The 13148-nt window shown below is 41.7% G+C and overlaps 1 protein-coding gene across 1 annotated transcript in view; it reads left to right on the top strand.

The window, feature by feature from the left end:
• LOC126188919 (armadillo repeat-containing protein 6 homolog) overlaps nt 1–13148 on the top strand; it is a 113481-nt gene that overhangs the window by 80048 nt on the left and 20285 nt on the right. Inside the window, exon 5 of the mRNA XM_049930632.1 lies at nt 6558–6707. Within this exon, the coding sequence (XP_049786589.1) occupies nt 6558–6707 (150 nt within the window). The remainder of the gene's footprint in view (nt 1–6557; nt 6708–13148) is intronic.

The raw sequence follows: 13148 nt of genomic DNA on the forward strand, positions 1-13148 counted from the left end.
TGTGCCTGCAAAGCATGCCTGTGTAGCGCTACATATATTCGACGGCAGAAGTTAGTTGTGGCGGCACCTACCAAAATTTTTCAGAACTTCCGCTTACTTTGCACTCGATTCTAAGCCGCAGGTGGTTTTTTGGATTACAAAAACCGGAAAAAAAGTGCGGCTTAGATTCGAGTAAATACGGTAGTCATTTTGTGGCGTCAGGGATGAGGACACCTGTCAAGGTGGACCCCTCTCAAGACAAGGACCAGCAGCAAAAGGCTGCAGCCCAAAGAAAAGTATGGTCCTCTTCACTCTCAGATGTTAAAATGGGGAAATATTCACACAAATCGAAGTCTCAGTAGGATAAAAAGGTTAAGTAGAAAAATAAGCTACTTTCTGAGACTTTGGACGTTCTGGTCCCCAGCCCTGCAGCGATCAAAGCTATGTACATGGATGATGAATCATACAATCAGGTGGACCACAAACTGGTAACAAAGTAATCACACCCATCCTTTCCATTCTTCACTTTCTCAGACCTGACTCCAATGCGCTTTCAATGGAACTGGAATGGCTACTTTTGCCGTTTGTCTGAACTCATCTCTTAAAGGCTACTTATGTGGTAATTGGCATAATGCTTCAGGAAACACGGTTTATGGCAACACACCTCCCTGCTCTGGAAAACTACCAGCCCTACTGTACCAACTGCATTAATGTCAAGAGAGTGTCTGGTGGGGTTTGTATCCTCTTACGCTCTGATTTTTTCAGTGAGCAAGGGCCCCTTACCACTGCACTAGAGGCCATGGCCAGTTTGTGTCTACCTGTCAGTTCAGATGACAGTATGTAATGTTTATCAGCCCCCAGACCAACCTTTCCATCATCATGAGCTGTTTGAGTTAGTGGCACAGCTCCCTGCCCCCTCCCTCTTATTGCAGGTCTTTAATGCCCATAATCCCCTGTGGGGCAGCTACACTAAGTCTCACAGGCCAAGTACTAGAACACCTCCTTTCAGAATTTGATGTCTGCCTTTTCAACAGTGGAGTTGCAATCCATTTCAGTGTGGCCCACAGAACATTTTCAGCTATTGATCTTGCAGTTTGCAGCCTGAATATCTTACCCCTGATTTAGCGGTGTGTCGATAGTGATCTTTGTGTCAGCGACCATTATCCTATGGTTCTCCCTCTCTCTCCATTCACAGACATCTAGAATGTGCTCCAAGTTGGTCGCTTCAGAAAGCTGATTGGCAGGCTTTCTCCTCTGCAGCCTCTTTTGCAGCCAGTCGTGTGATGTATATCGACAAATTGGTACAGGATACTATTGATGCTATTACCCATGATGCAGCAGCAACAATTCCCGACTCCTCTAGCGCATCCCGAAGACTGCTGGTGCCATGGTGATCTGAAGATGTAGCCGCAACTATCAGGGAACACTGCAGTGCGCGTCAACGGCACAATCACCATTTGTCTATGGATAATTTAATAACATTCAAGAGACTCTGGGTGAAAGCGTGGTTTTTAAGAAAGAAAAGGAAGCAGGAGTGTTGGGAGCAATATGTCTGAACTATGCGATCCCACACCCCATTGTCCCAACAATGGGCTAAACTCCTCTGCATTTGCGGCCATCCACCACCCATGGCAGTTCCTGGCATCTTTGTCAATGGTAACATCTGCACTGATCCCATGGTACTTGGCGAATATTTTGCAGCACAGTCTGTTGAAGTATCCGCTTCCAGTAATTACCATCCTCTTTTCCTGACCCAGAAACACCTTATAAGAGTGCTGCCTGCTATATGTCCATGCGCACGGCTCTCCATCATAAATGGCCCTTTTACTGAATGGGAGCTTTGCAGCACTTTGGCAGAGTGTCACGGTACGGCCCCTGGACTTGACAAAATACACAACCAAATGCTCAGACATCTTCATGCCGACAGCATGAAACATATCCTCAGGAATTTTAATCGCATTTGGCAGGAGGGAGTATTTCCCTCTCAATGGCGGGAATGTATTATTACTGCTGTCCTGAAGCTGGAAAAGGACCTACATATTGTAACTAAGTACCGGCTAATCTCTCTGGCAAGTGGGCTGCGTAAGCTACCGAATGAATGGTCAACCTTTGTCTTTGTTGGTGCCTTGAAACCAGAGGGCACATATCATGATTCCAAAGTGGCGTTTGGGTCCATCACAGATCACCTGTCTCGTTTGGAATCCGCAGTGTGCCGTGCTGTGTTCTTTGACCTACACGAGGCATACAATACCATATGGTGACGTCACATCTTATCTACACTGAATGAGTGGAGTTTCCAGGGCAGTTTACCTAGTTTCATCCAGAATTTCCTAGCTCCCCGGTCTTTTCAGTTCTAGGTAGGTTTGACTCTCAGCAACCAATATGTGCAGGGAAACTGGAGTCCCTCTGGGATCGGTTCTGAAAGTAACGCTGTTTGCTATCGCCATCAATGGTATTGTAAATGCTGTGGGCCCCACAGTCTGTCCGTCACTGTACGTGCACGATCTTTGCCTGTATGATGCCTCTGCATCGCTGCACACTGCTAAGTGCCAACTTCAGGGAGATGTCTGGAGAGTTCATGATTGTCCCCTGAATCTCGGCTATCAATTTTCTCCAGGGAAATCGTGAGTTATACTTTTTTGTTGACTCTGGACTGTGGACCTGTACCCAGAAGTTTATCTTGGTGACCAGTTATATGAAGTTGTTGCAACTTTCCAGTTCTTAGGTATTTTATTTGGCCGCAAGCTAACTTGGCTGCCGCATGTCTTCTGACTCGAGGAAACTCGAATGAAGGAGCTGAATGCTCTCCATTTTCTTAGTTACTCCTTGTGGTTCGTGGACCACACAGTTCTTCTGAGGTTTTACGAAGTGCCGATTTTATCCCGCTCGGACTACGGACGTGTTGCCTACGGGTCAGCAGTACCAGCCGTACTGGGCCTGCTGGACCCTGTTCACCACACTAGCGTGCTGTTGGCAATGGAAGCCTTGCGTATGAGCCCTGTTGACAGGCTCCTGGTGGAAGCTGGTGCCCCATCATTACCGGTTAGAAGACAGTAGCTTCTAGCAAGTTACGCAGTCACAATCTGTCAGATGACCACCCACACATCGCTCAACTCTGTTCCACAACCAGCTGTTGAGACTGTTGGCGCATCGCGCAAAACTGGGAAGACCAGCTGGGATCCCACTCGATATTCTACTGGAGGGCCTCCAACAGTCTTCGTAGTCAGTGTTCCTAAAGCTCCCCCTCGACACCCCTCCCCCTCTCTCACCCGTGGGCTGTACACTGTCCTGTGATATGGATAGGCCATTTGTGTGGCCCCAAAAATTATGCTGATCCTACCCTTCTCTAACACCTGTTTCTTTCAATCCTCCACAATCATTCTAATTCAGTATGTGTCTACTCAGACGGATCGAAAGTCGGTAACAGGGTCGGTTATGCTTTTGCACATGCAAGGGACACGAGTGCCTGCAGTGTGTACACTCCAGAGTTGGTTGTCACCTCTCAGGCTTTGCAGTACATCAAATACTAGGCCTCAGCGAACTTTCTGATCTGTAGCGGTTCCACAAGTTGCTCAAAAGGCATGTCTTTATGCTACCCCAAAAATCTTTTGGTTGCTAACATCCAGGACCTACTGACTGACCTCTACAGCTCTGGAAAGGCAGTGATATCCATCTGGACACAAAACCATGAAGGCATTCCAGGAAATGAATTAGTCAACCATTTGCTAAAGATGCAACTACAGGAGACCAACTTGGTGTTGGGATACTGGGCACAGACTTAAGATTACAACTTCAATGCAATATTTTGAGGCTCTGGGAATTGGAGTGGTAGGCTGCTACAATGAAAAACAAGTTGAGAGTGAAAAAAGGGTTCAATAAGGTGTGGCATACATCTTTCAGGGCCTCTAAGAAAGATGCAATTGTGTTCTGCCAACTATGCATCAGTCACACAAGACCCACCCATGAGTTCCTTCTGCATCAGGAGGATCCTCCTCACTGCAGCTGAAGTAGTCTATTGATGATAGCACGTATTCTTGTTGAGTTCCCCCTGCTGGCTGATCTGCAGCACGCTCTCAGCTTGCCTACGTAACTAACCCAGATGCTTGCTGATGACGTAACGGCCACCTCTAAAGTGTTGCATTTCCTGAGAGAGAGCGGATTTTACTCTAACCTATGATACTCTTCCACTTCCAGTGCTTGGGGTGGTTGGGGGGGTGAGAACCTCCCCCTGTGAAAGGTACTCTCCAAGCAACTGCATGTTACTTTCTTCCCCTGTCGTCTTGTTGTGCCTTTAGACCCTCTTGTGCAAGATGTTGCCTGGGTTATCTCTATTTTCTTCTATCTACTGTGTTACAGTTACCATCACACCCTTTTAAACTCTTTGACTTGCTTATACAGCTTGAGCAGCCCATGTCCCCATTTTCTTAGCATCTTACATTTTCAGATGTTTCTCTCATGATAAGGAGGGAATGATGACCCTGTAGTTTTGTCCCTTTAAACACTTAATCATCATCATCATCAACAACAAATGTGTGCTCATTAAACACATCTAATACCAGTAGTCTCTTTTTATGAAAAATGTGTGCCATGTGCAACTGTACATTCTTAATTATGATTATTTATAAAAGATTGTTAGTATTGTCTATATTTAAAAAAAATTGAAATTGATTAACAGTCTTTTATAAAATATCAATAATTAAGAATTTGCAGTGAAAATTAGGATTTTGTGTACAATATGTAATTAGAAACAAGAAGATATCTACCTCTATATCTACATGGATACTCTGCAAATCATATTTATGTGCTTGGCAGAGGGTTCATCGAACCATCTTCACAATAATTCTCTTTTATTCCACTCTCGAACAGCGTGCGGAAAAAACACTTATATCTTTCTGTGCGAGCTCTTATTTCCCTTATTTTATTATGATGATTGTTTCTCTCTACATAGGTTGGTGTCAACAAAATATTTTTGCATTTGGAATAAGACATTGGTGATTGAAGTTTTGTGAGAAGATCCACCCCAAATCCTGTATCATGTCTGTGATGCTCTCTCATCTATTTCTCGATAATACAAAATGTGCTGCCGTTTTTTGAACTTTCTCAATGTGCTCTGTTAATCCTATCTGGTAAGAATCCCGCACCGCACAGCAGTATTCCAAAAGAGGACAGACAAGCATAGTGTTGCAGTCGCTTTAGTAAATCTGTTACATCTTCTAAGTGCTCTACCAATAAATTGCAGTCTTTGGTTTACTTTTTGCACAACATTTTCTATTCTTTGTCTCAATTTAAGTTGTTCATAATTGTAATTCCTAGGTGTTAAGTTGAATTTACAGCTTATAGATTCGATCGATTTATCGCGTAACTGAAGTTTAATGGATTCCTGTAAGAGTTCATGTGGATGATCTCACACTTTTCATCATTTAGGGTCAGTTACCAATTTTTGCACCATGCAGATATCTTTTCTAAATCTTTTTGCAATTTATTTGGATGTTCTGATGACTTTATTAGATGATAAACACCATCATCTGCAAACAACGTAAGGTGGCTGCTCAGATTGTGTCTGAAATTATTTATATAGATAAGGAACAGCAGAGAGCCTGTAATGCTACCATGGGGAATGCTAGAAATCACTTCTGTTTTACTCAGTGACTTCCTTTCAGTCACTACAGACTGTGTCCTCTCTGACAAGAAATCACAAATCCAGTCACGTAATTGAGAAGATACTCCATAAGCACACAATTTGATTACAAGCTACTCGTGAGGTATGGTGTCAAAAGCCTTCTGGAAATTTAAAAATATGGAATCAATTTGAAATTCCCTGTCAATAGCACTCATCACTTCCTGTGAGTAAAGAGCTAGTTGTAATTCGCAAGAATGATGTTTTCTAAATCCATATTCACTGTGTGTCAATAGACCATTCATTTCATGGTAATTCATAATGTTCGAAAACAGTATATGTTCCAAAATGCTGCTGCATATTGATGTTAGTGATATGGGCCTGTAATTTAGTGGATTGCTCATATTGCCTTTCTTTTTTTATAAAAAAATGATGTCTAGAAATGTGTTAATTAGCATATATTTGATGAATTTTTTTATTTATATGATGTAGGTACTTGAAAAAAGAAAAAAAAAAGAAAAAAGAAAAAGAAAAAAAGAAAGAAAGAAAAGAAGACCATAGGGAGATCTGAACCAGAATCTGTTGAGTACCTGTTTATCATTCTTCAGTGCTACTGAGGGAACCATGCAGCCCGTCATGAAAATCACCTTAATTTTAGTGAATATAAGTTCCTCGGAAAATGTCAAAGTTGATTTTTGTCGAGAATTTTTGAGAGTTGCATCAGACTGCTTTGTGAGATTGAGTTCTGAACTCCACATACTAAAAAAAAAAAATAATAATATTCCGATTCCATGTGGATATCATTGCTGAAGATTCAGACTGGATTTAAATTTCAAATTTTCCATAGAGCTTCCATGTACATTAAGCTGGTTATTTATTATCAACATGCATTTATTTCCACCAAAGTATTAAACAGTGCTGTACAAGAGAGTAATATTTACACTGTACTTTGTTTTTACAGAAATCGCCTTATGTAATACTTGCAGGAAATGCATGCATTGCTGCCCTGAGCTTAAGAAGTCCAGCAAATAGCAGAGCACTGTGTGATGCTGGTGCAGCAGAAGCAGTTGTATATGGCATGAAGGCGCATTTGGATAGAGTTGATTTGCAGGTAAGAAAAGTTTTTATACAATTAGAAAATAAAAGCACTGTGGAAAGTTGATTTTGTATTCAAACCAAAAGGTTTTGGCCCCAGAAAAGCAGCCATTTATGCCACCATTTAAAGTATTACTGGAACATTTGTGCTTTATGTATCTCAAAGGCTAAACAAGTGTCAAGGTTTATTCCTCATATTTATTTTAGTTAGTTGATAGATTGCAAATTTTGAAATAATGGTGGTAAGAAGTATAATTAGCCTTGAAAAAAGTGTGTGGTTGATTCTTGAGCAATTTTACATGTAAATGTCTTTTGTATGGAAAGTTTGAAGTATTCTGGCATGCAGAGAGGTATGTTGCATTCAGGCTGATACCAGTTTCTTTCCTGAGTGAGATTTTCACTCTGCAGCGGAGTGTGTACTGATATGAAACTTCCTGGCAGATTAAAACTGTGTGCTGTAAGTTTCATATCAGCGCACACTCCGCTGCAGAATGAAAATCTCATTCTGGAAACATCCCCCAGGCTGTGGCTAAGCCATGTCTCCGCAATATCCTTTCTTTCAGGACTGCTGGTTCTGCAAGGTTCACAGGAGAGCTTCTGTAAAGTTTGGAAGGTAGGAGACGAGATACTGGGAGAAGTAAAGCTGTGAGGATGGGGCATGAGTCGTGCTTGGGTAGCTCAGTTGGTAGAGCACTTGCCCGCGAAAGGCAAAGGTCCCGAGTTCGAGTCCTGGTCTGGCACACAGTTTTAATCTGCCAGGAAGTTTCATATCAGCACACACTCCCCTGCAGAGTGAAAATCTCATTCTGGAAACATCCCCCAGGCTGTGGCTAAGCCATGTCTCCGCAATATCCTTACTTTCAGGAGTGCTAGTTCTGCAAGGTTCACAGGAGAGCTTCTGTAAAGTTTGGAAGGTAGGAGACGAGATACTGGCAGAAGTAAAGCTGTGAGGACGGGGTGTAAGTCGTGCTTGGGTAGCTCAGTTGGTAGAGCACTTGCCCACGAAAGGCAGAGGTCCTGAGTTCGAGTCTCGGTCCGGCACACAGTTTTAATCTGCCTGGAAGTTTCAGTTTTTTCCTGCGTGTTTTGCCAGTGAATTGTGTCTTCTCCAAACAAATATTGAAAACCCATGTTGGATGCTGCCTCATTATGAGCTTCATATGTAAATTGTAATTACAGCAGCAGTGTCTGTAGCAACAATGTTTATGACAAAAAATTGTAGCAGACTGCAGCCTCCCTGAATATGAATTTTCATCAATCTGTTCCCACTGAGATATTTCTCCCTCTGACTCAGGATCATTGAAGTTTTCCTCTTCAGCTTCCAAAATTTCTTGCTCACTCTACAGACATGACATATCTGTAGCAGAAATACAGCAAAATGTAAAACCTATTGAATTCATGCACAAAACTCACAATAACCCAAGCACTTATTGGCTTAGTCAGTTACGACAACAGCTCTTTTAAAAGTATTTCTGGAAATCGACAACTACAGGCAGCACCTGTGGAGGTACAGACAGCAAGATGTCTGTACATTGTTCTCATATGAAATGAGTCCAGTTTTTGAGTGATAGGTGGCTCTTCTGTCGAAAAAAATTTCACCCGAGCTGTACTGTGGTGCAATATTTGGAACACAGTGTTGTGGCCCGAATTATGTTCGGGCTTCATCACCAAAGTGTTAATAACTGTTGGAGGGCAGTGAAGTGGATTCCAAAAACCAGTATAACACTGCAATTTGAACTATAAACTCTCGTGTAATCAGAATAAACCTTACAAAAGTGGGCACTACAGTTATGGTCACATTATTAGACTACATAATTTTTACTTAGTTCAATTTATATTAATAGTTGTAGCAAATTTTTAGAAGGAACAATGTCAAGAACTGGAATGGGGGTTATCAGTTATTAGACAGTGATGAGCAATTCTGGGAATGTCAGTTTTAAAGTGCAAAGCACTATGCATATCAGAACATAACACTCACCTCATGGCTGTTGTTGTGAAACTGAAGCTCAGGTGGATCAGTGCCGTGGAGAAAAAATAAAGAAGAGGAAAATTTTGGTTCAAGCACATGAACTGTATAACCAGGTTTACCAAAGAAACTACAAAGCATTTACATAACTATTATAGTATGGAATACTCCATATTCAAGCCGAAGAAGAATAGAGGCTTTAACGTATCGTTCAAGAATAGGACAGCAGAGTCAAGAGAAGAATACCAGACAAGAAAGAAAGAGGAAAAAGAGTGATAGCAGAGTAGAGAAGTTGGGTGGAAGAGGACTAGAATGATGGAGGAGGATGGTGAAGGTTCAGAAAAGATCCTATTATTGTTAAAAGTAAGAAGCAGAATGATATGATGGACTATATTTGAATGATGAATAAAAGTGGCCAAAATGTAGAAAATTAGGAGGCACTGAAGAGCATGTGGAGGGAGTATTTTGAAGAACTCTTGAACCCAAATGGAGACATGGACGAGGAGGAAGGAATCAAGGAGAAAGGTGAGGAACTGCAAATGGAAAACTACTTAACATGGGAAGAAGTAGAAGATGCATTGAGAAAGATGAAAAGAGGAAGGGTACCATGTTTACATGAGCTGATTGCATAAATCATCAGAACAGGAGGAGGAGTGGGGATAAAATGACTCCATTGAGTGATGAAAATTGTGTATGCTGTGTTGTCCAAACAAGATACAGCCAGCACAAAAGCACTACAGTTGCAAAGATGCGAGCTGGTGCCAGTGTCATAGAGACTTGCCACTTTCGCGAGTTCCACCAGTGCTGTTGGCAGCACTGAGGATGAAGATATTGACTTCGCCTCAGCCAATAGCCAGCCTAGTACAATCTGCCAATGACCGGACGACAACGGATGGATGCCTACTTAGAGGATAGAAGAGCAGTTGTCACCCACTTGGTTTTAGATCATTGTCCAGGGCTGACTTAGACAGGGAATGTCGTTTAGTGAACTTTTAGAAGTCAACAGATTGCTGTTGTAAATTGCATTTGCCATGTACTGTGAAGTTTACCTACGATTATTTACACTTAACCATTGAGGGCCATTTTTGTTTTATATTACATGCAGAGTTGCAGACTTCATTACTCAACAAGTCACAAAGATAAGCAAAACTTTTTAAATCATTTGTGTGACTTTGCTACTAATTTGTTGGAGTGTTGTGGAACCTTAGGTCTCCTATCCTGTTACCTGACTCTGTGACATAGCTGTGTAACAGTGGCAGGGAGAAATTACCTTAGCGGTGTACTGCACCAGAAGCTATTTCACAAACTCACAAACTCGGGCTACCGTAACAAAAGAGGCAATTTGGCCTTCACAGCAGTAGCAATGAGCTCTTCAAAAGAGTAGGACCCCAGAAGACTGGAAGAAAGGAATGATTGCCCAATCTTCAAGATTGGCACAGTTGTGCAAAGGCATAAGAGAATGTTCTGGAAATACAAATTTAGGCAAAAATAGAAGGCAGGATAAGAGAACAACAACATGGGTACGGAGTAGGAAGGTCCACAGTAGATCTAATTTTCACTGACGGCAGCTACAGGAATGCTGCTATGAATATGTAATAGATCTACTGATGCTCTTCCTGAACAGTGAAGAAGCATATGGTAGTGTATGTAGAAACAACACACGGAGGTCCCTGGAGAACAGAGGAGTAGAAAAGCAGACTATAGGAAGGATAAGAGAAATGTACAATGGGAGTGTGAGCTGTGTGAAAGTGGAAGGGGTGAGCTCATATTGGCTGGACCAGAAGAATAGCTCGAGACAGTGAAGTGTGCTTTCACCATTGCTCTTGATTGTTGTGATAGGTGAGATGATGATCAGTGTGGCACAAGTAATTGGGTGAAGGGAAAACAGTTTGAGCAGACAATTTGATTATTTGAGGGAACAAGAAGAAGGAAGTGGAGGAGCAGTTGGACATAAGTCATGACAATGAATAGTGCAAGGATGTGAGGTGAAATTTGGCATAAGTAAGTGTGAAGTGACCGCATCTAGAATAACAAATGATGTAGAACGATTGAGGAAGGCAGAGTGTTTCAAGTATCTGGGAAGCAAGATACAAGAAACTGGGAAGAAATGACAGAAATAAATGAATGGGGGAAACGAGCAGAAGCATTCATCAGAAGCATGCCCCAAGCCTGATATGATGCAAGGATGTCTCTCAAACCAGCAGAAAGGCTGTGTATCAGCCGCAGTATGTTCCAATCCTAATATATGCCTTAGATACCTGGGTAATGAAAAGAAGAGAGATAAAAACATAATGAGTTGAAATTCTTGAGAAATAATATTGAAGTGGCAAAGGTGTTCAGGGTAAGCAATGAGAGAATCAAGGAATTAATGAAAGAGAAACAGTTGCAGGATAGGATAGAGGAATAAAGGCTTAGATATAATGTGTAACAATTTTGTCTGTTGCCACTCAAAAATTGAGGGGCACAAAGTGGGTTGTTGAGCTATGTCAAAAGGAGAAGACATAGCTCAACAACCCACTTTGTGCCCCTCAATTTTTGAGTGCCAACAGACAAAATTGTTACACATTATATCTAAGCCTTTATTCCTCTATCCTATCCTGCAACTGTTTCTCTTTCATTAATTCCTTGATTCTCTCATTGCTTAACCTGAACACCTTTGCCACTTCAATATTATTTCTCAAGAATTTCAACTTGGAGGTTGATTTCATATCGACATCTTTATAAACTTCTGTCAATTCCACTTCAGGAATTCCACTTCAATTCTCATACTCAAGGATTTCAGTTTTAACAGTTTGAGATCTTAATACAAAAACTGTAGTAATACTTTCCCTGACCTGCAGGGTATAAACAGAGAAGTAAATTACCACACCAGAAATAAAAAGAAAGAGCTACTTCATCTGCCATGTACTAAACAGAAGAAGCTGTTTACCAAAGCTATCAGCAGAAAGCTCATTTTCTATGCAAGACTTGTCTTATCAAGCATAAATTATATGAACCAAGTTCAGTTTATGGATGCTACAATTTATTGATGTTGTGATTGTCACTGGATTTATATTGCTTGTGATATCTACATAGTAAAAATTTAGGGACGTATGTTATCTTCGGGGTGGATGACAGTAGGTTGGAATGGCTCCTCAAGACTTCAGCTGATAGCAGGTAATGATTTGCACATTTAAGACTGGCATAATAGTAAGCACCCCCCCATGAACCATGGACCTTGCTGTTGGTGGGGAGGCTTGCGTGCCTCAGCGATACAGATAGCCGTACCGTAGGTACAACCACAACGGAGGGGTATCTGTTGAGAGGCCAGACAAACGTGTGGTTCCTGAAGAGGGGCAGCAGCCTTTTCAGTAGTTGCAAAGGCAACAGTCTGGATGATTGACTGATCTGGCCTTGTAACAATAACCAAAACGGCCTTGCTGTGCTGGTACTGCGAACGGCTGAAAGCAAGGGGAAACTACGGCCGTAATTTTTCCCGAGGGCATGCAGCTTTACTGTATGATTAAATGATGATGGCGTCCTCTTGGGTAAAATATTCCGGAGGTAAAATAGTCCCCCATTCGGATCTCCGGGCGGGGACTACTCAAGAGGATGTCGTTATCAGGAGAAAGAAAACTGGCGTTCTACGGATCGGAGCGTGGAATGTCAGATCCCTTAATCGGGCAGGTAGGTTAGAAAATTTAAAAAGGGAAATGGATAGGTTAAAGTTAGATATAGTGGGAATTAGTGAAGTTCGGTGGCAGGAGGAACAAGACTTCTGGTCAGGTGACTACAGGGTTATAAACACAAAGTCAAATAGGGGGAATGCAGGAGTAGGTTTAATAATGAATAGGAAAATAGGAATGGGGGTAAGCTACTACAAACAGCATAGTGAACGCATTATTGTGGCCAAGATAGATACGAAGCCCACACCTACTACAGTAGTACAAGTTTATATGCCAACTAGCTCTGCAGATGACGAAGAGATTGAAGAAATGTATGATGAAATAAAAGAAATTATTCAGATAGTGAAGGGAGACGAAAATTTAATAGTCATGGGTGACTGGAATTCGAGTGTAGGAAAAGGGAGAGAAGGAAACGTAGTAGGTGAATATGGATTGGGGCTAAGAAATGAAAGAGGAAGCCGCCTGGTAGAATTTTGCACAGAGCACAACTTAATCATAGCTAACACTTGGTTTAAGAATCATGATAGAAGGTTGTATACATGGAAGAACCCTGGCGATACTAAAAGGTATCAGATAGATTATATAATGGTAAGACAGAGATTTCGGAACCAGGTTTTAAATTGTAAGACATCTCCAGGGGCAGATGTGGACTCTGACCACAATCTATTGGTTATGACCTGTAGATTAAAACTGAATAAACTGCAAAAAGGTGGGAATTTAAGGAGATGGGACCTGGATAAACTGAAAGAACCAGAGGTTGTACAGAGTTTCAGGGAGAGCATAAGGGAACAATTGAAAGGAATGGGGGAAAGAAATACAGTAGAAG

Source organism: Schistocerca cancellata, chromosome 5 (genome assembly GCF_023864275.1).
Source record: "Schistocerca cancellata isolate TAMUIC-IGC-003103 chromosome 5, iqSchCanc2.1, whole genome shotgun sequence".
In the NCBI taxonomy this organism is placed as follows: domain Eukaryota; kingdom Metazoa; phylum Arthropoda; class Insecta; order Orthoptera; family Acrididae; genus Schistocerca; species Schistocerca cancellata.